The sequence below is a fragment of the Girardinichthys multiradiatus genome, chromosome 6 (genome assembly GCF_021462225.1).
Source record: "Girardinichthys multiradiatus isolate DD_20200921_A chromosome 6, DD_fGirMul_XY1, whole genome shotgun sequence".
Classification (NCBI taxonomy): domain Eukaryota; kingdom Metazoa; phylum Chordata; class Actinopteri; order Cyprinodontiformes; family Goodeidae; genus Girardinichthys; species Girardinichthys multiradiatus.
Window position 1 is genome coordinate 41,209,132 of NC_061799.1, and position 14,836 is coordinate 41,223,967.

The 14,836-nt window shown below is 37.0% G+C and overlaps 1 protein-coding gene and 10 non-coding genes across 19 annotated transcripts in view; 10 read left to right on the forward strand and 1 right to left on the reverse strand.

Moving 5' to 3' along the window:
* Nucleotides 1–14,836, reverse strand: part of LOC124869273 (ATP-dependent 6-phosphofructokinase, platelet type-like) — a 60,072-nt gene that overhangs the window by 22,933 nt on the left and 22,303 nt on the right. For 6 of the 9 annotated variants that reach the window (XM_047367031.1, XM_047367039.1, XM_047367035.1 and 3 more), the window contains exons 4-8: nucleotides 2,853–3,042; nucleotides 2,601–2,766; nucleotides 2,452–2,496; nucleotides 2,108–2,216; nucleotides 541–636 (exon numbers count right to left, since the gene is read on the reverse strand). In XM_047367031.1, the coding sequence (XP_047222987.1) occupies nucleotides 541–636; nucleotides 2,108–2,216; nucleotides 2,452–2,496; nucleotides 2,601–2,766; nucleotides 2,853–3,042 (606 nt within the window). Of the gene's footprint in view, nucleotides 1–540; nucleotides 637–933; nucleotides 1,030–2,107; nucleotides 2,217–2,451; nucleotides 2,497–2,600; nucleotides 2,767–2,852; nucleotides 3,043–14,836 lie in introns of all 9 variants that reach the window. The other 3 variants (XM_047367036.1, XM_047367032.1, XM_047367034.1) reach the window with 1 other exon arrangement.
* Nucleotides 4,449–4,540, forward strand: trnar-ucu. The gene is given in 2 exon segments: nucleotides 4,449–4,485; nucleotides 4,505–4,540. It is a non-coding gene; the product is annotated as a tRNA-Arg (tRNA).
* Nucleotides 5,574–5,665, forward strand: trnar-ucu. The gene is given in 2 exon segments: nucleotides 5,574–5,610; nucleotides 5,630–5,665. It is a non-coding gene; the product is annotated as a tRNA-Arg (tRNA).
* trnar-ucu lies at nucleotides 6,699–6,790 on the forward strand. Its single transcript is given in 2 exon segments — nucleotides 6,699–6,735; nucleotides 6,755–6,790. It is a non-coding gene; the product is annotated as a tRNA-Arg (tRNA).
* On the forward strand, nucleotides 7,827–7,918 carry trnar-ucu. The gene is given in 2 exon segments: nucleotides 7,827–7,863; nucleotides 7,883–7,918. It is a non-coding gene; the product is annotated as a tRNA-Arg (tRNA).
* Nucleotides 8,953–9,044, forward strand: trnar-ucu. The gene is given in 2 exon segments: nucleotides 8,953–8,989; nucleotides 9,009–9,044. It is a non-coding gene; the product is annotated as a tRNA-Arg (tRNA).
* On the forward strand, nucleotides 10,080–10,171 carry trnar-ucu. Its single transcript is given in 2 exon segments — nucleotides 10,080–10,116; nucleotides 10,136–10,171. It is a non-coding gene; the product is annotated as a tRNA-Arg (tRNA).
* Nucleotides 11,205–11,296, forward strand: trnar-ucu. Its single transcript is given in 2 exon segments — nucleotides 11,205–11,241; nucleotides 11,261–11,296. It is a non-coding gene; the product is annotated as a tRNA-Arg (tRNA).
* Nucleotides 12,330–12,421, forward strand: trnar-ucu. Its single transcript is given in 2 exon segments — nucleotides 12,330–12,366; nucleotides 12,386–12,421. It is a non-coding gene; the product is annotated as a tRNA-Arg (tRNA).
* Nucleotides 13,455–13,546, forward strand: trnar-ucu. The gene is given in 2 exon segments: nucleotides 13,455–13,491; nucleotides 13,511–13,546. It is a non-coding gene; the product is annotated as a tRNA-Arg (tRNA).
* trnar-ucu lies at nucleotides 14,581–14,672 on the forward strand. The gene is given in 2 exon segments: nucleotides 14,581–14,617; nucleotides 14,637–14,672. It is a non-coding gene; the product is annotated as a tRNA-Arg (tRNA).

A 14,836-nucleotide genomic window follows, 5' to 3' on the forward strand; every position in this document is an offset into this window, starting at 1 on the left:
CACACAATATAGATCAACAGAAGGTGTAAATTGCATGTAAGATTTATATTCTACTATAATATCAAAAGAATGTCATGTATATTACAACATTAACATCAATTCAAGGCTTTCATAGGAAGTACTAAACATTATGTTAGTTTAATCTTTGCAGGACTTTATAGCTTCTTGAAATTAAACAGGTTTAAAAAAAATGGAACAAGTCAGACCAAGCACAAAAAATAATAACAGAGGAGAAATCATGCAAAACATCTCCTGCCATGTTGGTGTGTGCCAAATAATGCACATGCAAGGTCAACTTTACATAGCGAAAGTAGGGTGGAAACCAAAAAGGGGTGTCACAACAAAGAAAAAAGTACCATGAAAAAATGAAAAATTAAATAACAAGTGCACATTATCTCAGAAATGACCACACGTGAAGCATAAAATGTGGCACATGTTTCCATTGTGGGGAAACCAACACCATGAAAAAAAGAAAAACTCATGCTTATTGGAGAGAATTTCAACATTGTCCAGGCGAAGAGGCTTTCCAACCATACTTACATCCTTGATATAATCAGGGGTTATTGCCTTGTTGTGGCTATCAATGGCACCCTCAGCTACAATAATAATGTTCAGCCTTTTCTTATCAGCACGGTTCTATAGAAATATAAAAAGCACAAGCACTTGAAAACATGACAGAAAACGTTTTGCAGTGCCACAAGCTGGATCGAAAAATGGAGGATGATCTCAGAACAAAAGTTGAAGAAACTTTGACTTGTAGATACTGTAGTTGCCTATTGTCAGCTGTAATGTGCCACATTTCTGACAGTGTGACAAGCATCTCATCTGGACTGAAATTATTTCTATGTACACTCCTTGAGAGCCATCACTTTCCACCTGGTGTTCCAGCTTCTGGTTCCCCTCTGCATCAGTCTGAGACTGAGCTTCACTCACATTTTTCACTAAATCAGAGGTAATGTGTTGTCCTTGTCTGTCAATGGCTCCTTCAGCAACTATGATAATGTTCAATCTGGAACCTCGAGATCGACTCTAGACAATAGCAAAACAACAATGAAGTCTATTGGAAAATAATAAGAACACTATGTTACACTTCATTTAAATCACACAGTTGTAATCATCCTGACATGCTTTGGTTGGTATTAAAAGGTTGTGCATTTTATCTTACAGGAATAGCTGTACAATAACAATAAAAAAAGCAATGTTTTGTGTATTCTTGAGACAATGCTATCAGGGTGACCAACCTTTTCATTCTACCCAAAGCTGGATTGTGCGAATGAACATGCCCTGCATGGCTTGTTTGCTCGCTCCTGAGGGCTTGGACCCCTAATGAGTTACAAGCCACAAAAATGACGTATACTGAACTGAGTGTGTTTGAAAAAGACACTTCATTATATAATTTCTTAAGTAACCTTTTATTAATAGCAGTTCTGTGACTTCTCTCAGCTGACTTGCTCATCTAACATTGACCACCACTAGTTGAATGGTGGTGCTTGATATATACCAGGCCATACACATATATACAGATATTTCAGTGTACCCTGAGACACTATGAATTGCACCTGACAGATGTAACCATTATTAAGTCTCATTCTAAGCTTAATTAAATGTAATAAATTGATGAAGCAAAGCATAAATCTACAATGTGGTGTGTATGAAAAAGTCTTCACAGAGCTAAAGTTAAACATCACAAGTCAGCTAGTATCTCATGCAGATTTAAGAAGTTCCAGAGATCTGCAGGGAAAGTTGAGTATGCACCTTTAGCAGCTTGTATTTTTTTAATTCATTGCAAAAGATCAGAGCTCTGCTGTGTATAAGGAAATGGGATTGACTTCTGATTATTGAATTCATTTAAAGGTTTTGATTTCAAGGCAAAACCCATTAAATGAATTATTATACTTTGAAATAATTGATAATCCATTGGTCTGTTAAAGACCTTAAACACCTTAGTTTATTCAAAATTATTTACTTTACCAAAGATGAAATAATTTTTTTTACCAAAGATTAAAACACATTTATCCTAAATTACTTTCCATATCATAACATATAAATAGACATAATTGTAACTTCTAGGATGATTAGCCTTTTAAAAAATAAGAAGGCAGGATACCTCGGACAGTTTCAGACACATGTTGTCTTCCCAGCCATCTTCAGGAGGCATCTCCGGAATAAAAACCCAATCTGCTCCACATGCTAGAGCACTGACTAAAGCAAGGTATCTGGACACACACATAGACACCCACATTAATAAAATGAACATGAACTATGGCCTGAAATACAATATTAAACGCATGGACTGCCACATTAGTACCTTGACATCACATATCTTAGAAACACCTCGATAAAGGGGAAAATAAGCTTCAAAAACTTGTAACAATATGTTTTTAAGAACTCACCTTTAGCATCTTTGTCAGTACTGTATAATACATACATGTCTTTTATTAATTCATTTACCCGCAGTGTCTGCCCATGACTTCCAACACAAATGTCCTCTGGTGGCTGGAAAACAAAGCACACGTCAAAAAAGAAAGGGTCTTATCATTTAGGATTTGTTCAAATAAATCATAGAAATTACCCCTATCTTGTCAAATGTTAATATTCACCTCTGAGCTGTGGTCATGATAGCATCCACCACCTCAATTATCCGATGCAAGGCGGAGTCAGTGCCGATAGTCATGTCTGTGCCACAAAAGTCATTGTCGATAGAGCCAACCATCCCAACAATGTGGAGCTCTGAATTACTTCGGGCTGCCTCCTCATCTATGAGCCCTGCATAAAACAGAGAAAGATAGAATAAAGAGTTATGGTATGTAAAGTTAATGCAAAAAAATTATGAAACTACAGTGAACAATCACCTTGCTCAAGGAGTTCATTCAAAAGGTCGCTCCACTCTTCTCTGAACAGATTGGCCCCGGTCAAGCTGCCATCTCCACCAATCACACAAAGGTAGGTGATTCTCCGATGAACAAGGTTATGAGCAGCTTTTAGACGTCCCTCGTGGGTCCGAAACTCTTTACAACGGGCACTGCCAATGACGGTGCCACCCTAGAGCCCAATTAAAAGATTTTAAAAATTATTCTAAAAATTATTTAATAATGCTGACAAAATTATGACATTAAAAGAAAAGTCCTTAAACTAATGTGAATTTATGCACTAGTAACTGACGAATAGCCATTTTGAAAAGTATCTCGATACATTTACTTTAAAACCTACCGTGACATAGTAACCAAATTGTTTGACCAGTGGCAGACACTTACTAACAGCCAATTTACAATTCTTTAACCCTGAACACAGCTGATGAAAAGCTCTGTGGCACAATGGATAGCACATTGGACTTCTAGATGTAAGAGTAGAGGTAATTCAAAGGTTGTGGGTTCCAGTCCTATCAGAGTTGGTGCATTATACATTTGTCAGATAAACTGAAGCAATTCTCTGTTTCATAGATAATGGTGGATATACATGAAAGAAAGCTTATCTACCCAAAAGGTTGTACTTCACCAAAAACTGTTTGTGGTCAAATCCTGTGCACCTAAACTTTTTGAAAAGTATTCATTACCAACTAGCAGGACTATACTTGTTCAAACCCAACCCACTGTGAAAAAAAACGCTCCAATGCATTGTCCCCATATTAAACTGTGAGCAAATGTTACGAATTTCAGAAACCATCACAAAGAAAAAAAAAAGTCAGTAATGCATAAATGACGATTTCTGGTAGTCAGTGTAATAATAATGTTGCTCAAGATGTTTTTTGAAGACTAAACAACAGCTGACTCAAGAGCTCTGTGGAGCAATGGATGACACAATGAAGAGGGCATTGGACTTCTACACAGAAATAAGTTATTCCAAGGTTCTTGGTTTGAGACTTAACGAGTCCTTACTTAATACATTACGCACTGTACAAACAGAAGTCTGTAATGGAGTCCCACCAGAGTTGGTGCATTGTTTACAGCTAAGGCCTTTTTCTATCAGACACATAATGCTGGCTATACAGTATATGAAGGCAAAATAGACCAACTCAGATGTTATAATTGGCTAAAAACAAATCGGTTTGAAAGATTTACAATATTTAAAACGTTTGCATTACCCACTAGCAGCACTATTTTTCCTCAAGATAAAGCAATGGTAAAACAACTTCTTTGCTTATTTTCCCTTTTATTCGACAGTTAGTAACCTAATTGTTTGACTAATGGCAAACACTCACAAGTAGCCAGTTTACAACTTGTTAGCCCTTGTCACAGCTCATGGATGGCTCTGTACGGCTTTAGGTTATGGCGATTGTTGGTTCGAGTCCCACCCATCTTTCCCCAAGATAAAGCCATGATAAAAAAAAAAACCCTACTTTGCTAATTTATTGTTTTATCCTACAGTTAGTAACCTAATTGTTTGACTAATGGCAGACACTCACCAATAGCTAATTTACAATTCTTGAGCCCTACCCACAGTTTTTGAAGGGCTCTGTGGTGCAATGGATAGCGCATTGGACTTCTAGAAGTAAAGAGTAGGGGTAATTCAAAGGTTGTGGGTTCGAGTCCTACCAGAGTCAGTTTATTATACATTTGTCAGAAAAACTGAAGCATTTCTCTATTTCACATATAGTGGTGGATATACATGATGCAAAGCTTATCTACACAAGAAGTTGTATTGGCAATAAAATCGTGTGCTCCTGCAGTTTTGGAAAATTATTTACAACTAACTAGCAAGACTATACTTGTTCAAACCTTAACCATTGTAAAAAAACAAAAAAACATCCACATATTGAACTGTGAGCAAATGTTACCAATTTCAGAAACCATCACAGAGAAAAAAAAGGTCAGTAATGCATAAATGACGACTTCTGGTAGTCAGTGTAATAATAATGTTTCTCAAGATGTTTTTTGAAGACTAAACAACAGCTGACTCAAGAGCTCTGTGGAGCAAAGGATGACACAATGAAGAGGGCATTGGACCTCTACACAGAAATAAGTTATTCATAGGTTCTTGGTTTGAGACTTAACGAGTTCTTACTTAATACATTACGCACTGTACAAACGGAGGTCTGTAATGGAGTCCCACCAGAGTTGGTGCATTGTTTACAGCTAAGGCCTTTTTCTATCAGACACATAATGCTGGCTATACCGTATATGAAGGCAAAATAGACCAACTCAGATGTTATAATTGGCTAAAAACAAATCGGTTTGAAAGATTTAGAATATTTAAAACGTTTGCATTACCCACTAGCAGCACTATTTTTCCTCAAGATAAAGCCATGATAAAACAACTTCTTTGCTTATTTTCCCTTTTATTCGACAGTTAGTAACCTAATTGTTTGACTAATGGCAAACACTCACAAGTAGCCAGTTTACAACTTGTTAGCCCTTGTCACAGCTCATGGATGGCTCTGTACGGCTTTAGGTTATGGCGATTGTTGGTTCGAGTCCCACCCATCTTTCCCCAAGAGAAAGCCATGATAAAAAAAAAAACCTACTTTGCTAATTTATTGTTTTATCCTACAGTTAGTAACCAAATTGTTTGACCAATGGCAGACACTCACCAATAGCCCATTTACAATTCTTGAGCCCCACCCACAGTTTTTGAAGGGCTCTGTGGCGCAATGGATAGCGCATTGGACTTCTAGACGTAAAGAGTAGGGGTAATTCAAAGGTTGTGGGTTCGAGTCCTACCAGAGTCGGTGCATTATACATTTGTCAGAAAAACTGAAGCATTTCTCTATTTCACATATAGTGGTGGATATACATGATGCAAAGCTTATCTACACAAGAAGTTGTATTGGCAATAAAATCGTGTGCTCCTGCAGTTTTGGAAAATTATTTACAACTAACTAGCAAGACTATACTTGTTCAAACCTTAACCATTGTAAAAAATAAAAAAACATCCACATATTGAACTGTGAGCAAATGTTACCAATTTCAGAAACCATCACAGAGAAAAAAAAAGTCAGTAATTCATAAATGACAACTTCTGGTAGTCAGTGTAATAATAATGTTTCTCAAGATGTTTTTTGAAGACTAAACAACAGCTGACTCAAGAGCTCTGTGGAGCAATGGATGACACAATGAAGAGGGCATCGGACGTCTACACAGAAATAAGTTATTCCAAGGTTCTTGGTTTGAGACTTAACGAGTCCTTACTTAATACATTACGCACTGTACAAACAGAAGTCTGTAATGGAGTCCCACCAGAGTTGGTGCATTGTTTACAGCTAAGGCCTTTTTCTGTCAGACACATAATGCTGGCTATACAGTATATGAAGGCAAAATAGACCAACTCAGATGTTATAATTGGCTAAAAACAAATCGGTTTGAAAGATTTAGAATATTTAAAACGTTTGCATTACCCACTAGCAGCACTATTTTTCCTCAAGATAAAGCCATGGTAAAACAACTTCTTTGCTTATTTTCCCTTTTATTCTACAGTTAGTAACCTAATTGTTTGACTAATGGCAAACACTCACAAGTAGCCAGTTTACAACTTGTTAGCCCTTATCACAGCTCATGGATGGCTCTGTACGGCTTTAGGTTATGGCGATTGTTGGTTCGAGTCCCACCCATCTTTCCCCAAGATAAAGCCATGATTTAAAAAAAAACCCTACTTTGCTAATTTATTGTTTTATCCTACAGTTAGTAACCTAATTGTTTGACTAATGGCAGACACTCACCAATAGCTAATTTACAATTCTTGAGCCCTACCCACAGTTTTTGAAGGGCTCTGTGGCGCAATGGATAGCGCATTGGACTTCTAGACGTAAAGAGTAGGGGTAATTCAAAGGTTGTGGGTTCGAGTCCTACCAGAGTCAGTTTATTATACATTTGTCAGAAAAACTGAAGCATTTCTCTATTTCACATATAGTGGTGGATATACATGATGCAAAGCTTATCTACACAAGAAGTTGTATTGGCAATAAAATCGTGTGCTCCTGCAGTTTTGGAAAATTATTTACAACTAACTAGCAGGACTATACTTGTTCAAACCTTAACCATTGTAAAAAAAAAAAAAAAACGTCCACATATTGAACTGTGAGCAAATGTTACCAATTTCAGAAACTATCACAGAGAAAAAAAAAGTCAGTAATGCATAAATGACGACTTCTGGTAGTCAGTCTAATAATAATGTTTCTCAAGATGTTTTTTGAAGACTAAACAACAGCTGACTCAAGAGCTCTGTGGAGCAATGGATGACACAATGAAGAGGGCATTGGACTTCTACACAGAAATAAGTTATTCCAAGGTTCTTGGTTTGAGACTTAACGAGTCCTTACTTAATACATTACGCACTGTACAAACAGGAGTCTGTAATGGAGTCCCACCAGAGTTGGTGCATTGTTTACAGCTAAGGCCTTTTTCTATCAGACACATAATGCTGGCTATACAGTATATGAAGGCAAAATAGACCAACTCAGATGTTATAATTGGCTAAAAACAAATCGGTTTGAAAGATTTAGAATATTTAAAACGTTTGCATTACCCACTAGCAGCACTATTTTTCCTCAAGATAAAGCCATGGTAAAACAACTTCTTTGCTTATTTTCCCTTTTATTCGACAGTTAGTAACCTAATTGTTTGACTAATGGCAAACACTCACAAGTAGCCAGTTTACAACTTGTTAGCCCTTGTCACAGCTCATGGATGGCTCTGTACGGCTTTAGGTTATGGCGATTGTTGGTTCGAGTCCCACCCATCTTTCCCCAAGAGAAAGCCATGATAAAAAAAAAAGAACCTACTTTGCTAATTTATTGTTTTATCCTACAGTTAGTAACCAAATTGTTTGACCAATTTCAGACACTCACCAATAGCCAATTTACAATTCTTGAGCCCCACCCACAGTTTTTGAAGGGCTCTGTGGCGCAATGGATAGCGCATTGGACTTCTAGACGTAAAGAGTAGGGGTAATTCAAAGGTTGTGGGTTCGAGTCCTACCAGAGTCAGTTTATTATACATTTGTCAGAAAAACTGAAGCATTTCTCTATTTCACATATAGTGGTGGATATACATGATGCAAAGCTTATCTACACAAGAAGTTGTATTGGCAATAAAATCGTGTGCTCCTGCAGTTTTGGAAAATTATTTACAACTAACTAGCAAGACTATACTTGTTCAAACCTTAACCATTGTAAAAAAAAAAAAAAACATCCACATATTGAACTGTGAGCAAATGTTACCAATTTCAGAAACCATCACAGAGAAAAAAAAAGTCAGTAATTCATAAATGACGACTTCTGGTAGTCAGTGTAATAATAATGTTTCTCAAGATGTTTTTTGAAGACTAAACAACAGCTGACTCAAGAGCTCTGTGGAGCAATGGATGACACAATGAAGAGGGCATCGGACGTCTACACAGAAATAAGTTATTCCAAGGTTCTTGGTTTGAGACTTAACGAGTCCTTACTTAATACATTACGCACTGTACAAACAGAAGTCTGTAATGGAGTCCCACCAGAGTTGGTGCATTGTTTACAGCTAAGGCCTTTTTCTGTCAGACACATAATGCTGGCTATACAGTATATGAAGGCAAAATAGACCAACTCAGATGTTATAATTGGCTAAAAACAAATCGGTTTGAAAGATTTAGAATATTTAAAACGTTTGCATTACCCACTAGCAGCACTATTTTTCCTCAAGATAAAGCCATGGTAAAACAACTTCTTTGCTTATTTTCCCTTTTATTCTACAGTTAGTAACCTAATTGTTTGACTAATGGCAAACACTCACAAGTAGCCAGTTTACAACTTGTTAGCCCTTGTCACAGCTCATGGATGGCTCTGTACGGCTTTAGGTTATGGCGATTGTTGGTTCGAGTCCCACCCATCTTTCCCCAAGATAAAGCCATGATAAAAAAAAAAACCCTACTTTGCTAATTTATTGTTTTATCCTACAGTTAGTAACCTAATTGTTTGACTAATGGCAGACACTCACCAATAGCTAATTTACAATTCTTGAGCCCTACCCACAGTTTTTGAAGGGCTCTGTGGCGCAATGGATAGCGCATTGGACTTCTAGACGTAAAGAGTAGGGGTAATTCAAAGGTTGTAGGTTCGAGTCCTACCAGAGTCAGTTTATTATACATTTGTCAGAAAAACTGAAGCATTTCTCTATTTCACATATAGTGGTGGATATACATGATGCAAAGCTTATCTACACAAGAAGTTGTATTGGCAATAAAATCGTGTGCTCCTGCAGTTTTGGAAAATTATTTACAACTAACTAGCAAGGCTATACTTGTTCAAACCTTAACCATTGTAAAAAAAAAAAAAAACGTCCACATATTGAACTGTGAGCATATATTACCAATTTCAGAAACCATCACAGAGAAAAAAAAAGTCAGTAATGCATAAATGACGACTTCTGGTAGTCAGTGTAATAATAATGTTTCTCAAGATGTTTTTTGAAGACTAAACAACAGCTGACTCAAGAGCTCTGTGGAGCAATGGATGACACAATGAAGAGGGCATTGGACTTCTACACAGAAATAAGTTATTCCAAGGTTCTTGGTTTGAGACTTAACGAGTCCTTACTTAATACATTACGCACTGTACAAACAGGAGTCTGTAATGGAGTCCCACCAGAGTTGGTGCATTGTTTACAGCTAAGGCCTTTTTCTATCAGACACATAATGCTGGCTATACAGTATATGAAGGCAAAATAGACCAACTCAGATGTTATAATTGGCTAAAAACAAATCGGTTTGAAAGATTTAGAATATTTAAAACGTTTGCATTACCCACTAGCAGCACTATTTTTCCTCAAGATAAAGCCATGGTAAAACAACTTCTTTGCTTATTTTCCCTTTTATTCGACAGTTAGTAACCTAATTGTTTGACTAATGGCAAACACTCACAAGTAGCCAGTTTACAACTTGTTAGCCCTTGTCACAGCTCATGGATGGCTCTGTACGGCTTTAGGTTATGGCGATTGTTGGTTCGAGTCCCACCCATCTTTCCCCAAGAGAAAGCCATGATAAAAAAAAAAGAACCTACTTTGCTAATTTATTGTTTTATCCTACAGTTAGTAACCAAATTGTTTGACCAATTTCAGACACTCACCAATAGCCAATTTACAATTCTTGAGCCCCACCCACAGTTTTTGAAGGGCTCTGTGGCGCAATGGATAGCGCATTGGACTTCTAGACGTAAAGAGTAGGGGTAATTCAAAGGTTGTGGGTTCGAGTCCTACCAGAGTCAGTTTATTATACATTTGTCAGAAAAACTGAAGCATTTCTCTATTTCACATATAGTGGTGGATATACATGATGCAAAGCTTATCTACACAAGAAGTTGTATTGGCAATAAAATCGTGTGCTCCTGCAGTTTTGGAAAATTATTTACAACTAACTAGCAAGACTATACTTGTTCAAACCTTAACCATTGTAAAAAAAAAAAAAACATCCACATATTGAACTGTGAGCAAATGTTACCAATTTCAGAAACCATCACAGAGAAAAAAAAAGTCAGTAATTCATAAATGACGACTTCTGGTAGTCAGTGTAATAATAATGTTTCTCAAGATGTTTTTTGAAGACTAAACAACAGCTGACTCAAGAGCTCTGTGGAGCAATGGATGACACAATGAAGAGGGCATCGGACGTCTACACAGAAATAAGTTATTCCAAGGTTCTTGGTTTGAGACTTAACGAGTCCTTACTTAATACATTACGCACTGTACAAACAGAAGTCTGTAATGGAGTCCCACCAGAGTTGGTGCATTGTTTACAGCTAAGGCCTTTTTCTGTCAGACACATAATGCTGGCTATACAGTATATGAAGGCAAAATAGACCAACTCAGATGTTATAATTGGCTAAAAACAAATCGATTTGAAAGATTTAGAATATTTAAAACGTTTGCATTACCCACTAGCAGCACTATTTTTCCTCAAGATAAAGCCATGGTAAAACAACTTCTTTGCTTATTTTCCCTTTTATTCTACAGTTAGTAACCTAATTGTTTGACTAATGGCAAACACTCACAAGTAGCCAGTTTACAACTTGTTAGCCCTTGTCACAGCTCATGGATGGCTCTGTACGGCTTTAGGTTATGGCGATTGTTGGTTCGAGTCCCACCCATCTTTCCCCAAGATAAAGCCATGATAAAAAAAAAAACCCTACTTTGCTAATTTATTGTTTTATCCTACAGTTAGTAACCTAATTGTTTGACTAATGGCAGACACTCACCAATAGCTAATTTACAATTCTTGAGCCCTACCCACAGTTTTTGAAGGGCTCTGTGGCGCAATGGATAGCGCATTGGACTTCTAGACGTAAAGAGTAGGGGTAATTCAAAGGTTGTAGGTTTGAGTCCTACCAGAGTCAGTTTATTATACATTTGTCAGAAAAACTGAAGCATTTCTCTATTTCACATATAGTGGTGGATATACATGATGCAAAGCTTATCTACACAAGAAGTTGTATTGGCAATAAAATTGTGTGCTCCTGCAGTTTTGGAAAATTATTTACAACTAACTAGCAAGGCTATACTTGTTCAAACCTTAACCATTGTAAAAAAAAAAAAAACGTCCACATATTGAACTGTGAGCATATATTACCAATTTCAGAAACCATCACAGAGAAAAAAAAAGTCAGTAATGCATAAATGACGACTTCTGGTAGTCAGTGTAATAATAATGTTTCTCAAGATGTTTTTTGAAGACTAAACAACAGCTGACTCAAGAGCTCTGTGGAGCAATGGATGACACAATGAAGAGGGCATTGGACTTCTACACAGAAATAAGTTATTCCAAGGTTCTTGGTTTGAGACTTAACGAGTCCTTACTTAATACATTACGCACTGTACAAACAGAAGTCTGTAATGGAGTCCCACCAGAGTTGGTGCATTGTTTACAGCTAAGGCCTTTTTCTATCAGACACATAAAGCTGGCTATACCGTATATGAAGGCAAAATAGACCAACTCAGATGTTATAATTGGCTAAAAACAAATCGGTTTGAAAGATTTACAATATTTAAAACGTTTGCATTACCCACTAGCAGCACTATTTTTCCTCAAGATAAAGCAATGGTAAAACAACTTCTTTGCTTATTTTCCCTTTTATTCTACAGTTAGTAACCTAATTGTTTGACTAATGGCAAACACTCACAAGTAGCCAGTTTACAACTTGTTAGCCCTTATCACAGCTCATGGATGGCTCTGTACGGCTTTAGGTTATGGCGATTGTTGGTTCGAGTCCCACCCATCTTTCCCCAAGATAAAGCCATGATAAAAAAAAAAACCCTACTTTGCTAATTTATTGTTTTATCCTACAGTTAGTAACCTAATTGTTTGACTAATGGCAGACACTCACCAATAGCTAATTTACAATTCTTGAGCCCTACCCACAGTTTTTGAAGGGCTCTGTGGCGCAATGGATAGCGCATTGGACTTCTAGACGTAAAGAGTATGGGTAATTCAAAGGTTGTGGGTTCGAGTCCTACCAGAGTCAGTTTATTATACATTTGTCAGAAAAACTGAAGCATTTCTCTATTTCACATATAGTGGTGGATATACATGATGCAAAGCTTATCTACACAAGAAGTTGTATTGGCAATAAAATCGTGTGCTCCTGCAGTTTTGGAAAATTATTTACAACTAACTAGCAGGACTATACTTGTTCAAACCTTAACCATTGTAAAAAAAAAAAAAAACATCCACATATTGAACTGTGAGCAAATGTTACCAATTTCAGAAACCATCACAGAGAAAAAAAAGGTCAGTAATGTATAAATGACGACTTCTGGTAGTCAGTGTAATAATAATGTTTCTCAAGATGTTTTTTGAAGACTAAACAACAGCTGACTCAAGAGCTCTGTGGAGCAAAGGATGACACAATGAAGAGGGCATTGGACCTCTACACAGAAATAAGTTATTCATAGGTTCTTGGTTTGAGACTTAACGAGTCCTTACTTAATACATTACGCACTGTACAAACAGAGGTCTGTAATGGAGTCCCACCAGAGTTGGTGCATTGTTTACAGCTAAGGCCTTTTTCTATCAGACACATAATGCTGGCTATACCGTATATGAAGGCAAAATAGACCAACTCAGATGTTATAATTGGCTAAAAACAAATCGGTTTGAAAGATTTAGAATATTTAAAACGTTTGCATTACCCACTAGCAGCACTATTTTTCCTCAAGATAAAGCCATGATAAAACAACTTCTTTGCTTATTTTCCCTTTTATTCGACAGTTAGTAACCTAATTGTTTGACTAATGGCAAACACTCACAAGTAGCCAGTTTACAACTTGTTAGCCCTTGTCACAGCTCATGGATGGCTCTGTACGGCTTTAGGTTATGGCGATTGTTGGTTCGAGTCCCACCCATCTTTCCCCAAGAGAAAGCCATGATAAAAAAAAAACCCTACTTTGCTAATTTATTGTTTTATCCTACAGTTAGTAACCAAATTGTTTGACCAATGGCAGACACTCACCAATAGCCCATTTACAATTCTTGAGCCCCACCCACAGTTTTTGAAGGGCTCTGTGGCGCAATGGATAGCGCATTGGACTTCTAGAAGTAAAGAGTAGGGGTAATTCAAAGGTTGTGGGTTCGAGTCCTACCAGAGTCGGTGCATTATACATTTGTCAGAAAAACTGAAGCATTTCTCTATTTCACATATAGTGGTGGATATACATGATGCAAAGCTTATCTACACAAGAAGTTGTATTGGCAATAAAATTGTGTGCTCATGCAGTATTGGAAAATTATTTACAACTAACTAGCAGGACTATACTTGTTCAAACCTTAACCATTGTAAAAAAAAAAAAAAACGTCCACATATTGAACTGTGAGCAAATGTTACCAATTTCAGAAACCATCACAGAGAAAAAAAAAGTCAGTAATGCATAAATGATGACTTCTGGTAGTCAGTCTAATAATAATGTTTCTCAAGATGTTTTTTGAAGACTAAACAACAGCTGACTCAAGAGCTCTGTGGAGCAAAGGATGACACAATGAAGAGGGCATTGGACTTCTACACAGAAATAAGTTATTCCAAGGTTCTTGGTTTGAGACTTAACGAGTCCTTACTTAATACATTACGCACTGTACAAACAGGAGTCTGTAATGGAGTCCCACCAGAGTTGGTGCATTGTTTACAGCTAAGGCCTTTTTCTATCAGACACATAATGCTGGCTATACAGTATATGAAGGCAAAATAGACCAACTCAGATGTTATAATTGGCTAAAAACAAATCGGTTTGAAAGATTTAGAATATTTAAAACGTTTGCATTACCCACTAGCAGCACTATTTTTCCTCAAGATAAAGCCATGGTAAAACAACTTCTTTGCTTATTTTCCCTTTTATTCGACAGTTAGTAACCTAATTGTTTGACTAATGGCAAACACTCACAAGTAGCCAGTTTACAACTTGTTAGCCCTTGTCACAGCTCATGGATGGCTCTGTACGGCTTTAGGTTATGGCGATTGTTGGTTCGAGTCCCACCCATCTTTCCCCAAGAGAAAGCCATGATAAAAAAAAAAAACCTACTTTGCTAATTTATTGTTTTATCCTACAGTTAGTAACCTAATTGTTTGACTAATGGCAGACACTCACCAATAGCTAATTTACAATTCTTGAGCCCTACCCACAGTTTTTGAACGGCTCTGTGGCGCAATGGATAGCGCATTGGACTTCTAGATGTAAAGAGTAGGGGTAATTCAAAGGTTGTGGGTTCGAGTCCTACCAGAGTCAGTTTATTATACATTTGTCAGAAAAACTGAAGCATTTCTCTATTTCACATATAGTGGTGGATATACATGATGCAAAGCTTATCTACACAAGAAGTTGTATTGGCAATAAAATCGTGTGCTCCTGCAGTTTTGGAAAATTATTTACAACTAACTAGCAGGACTATA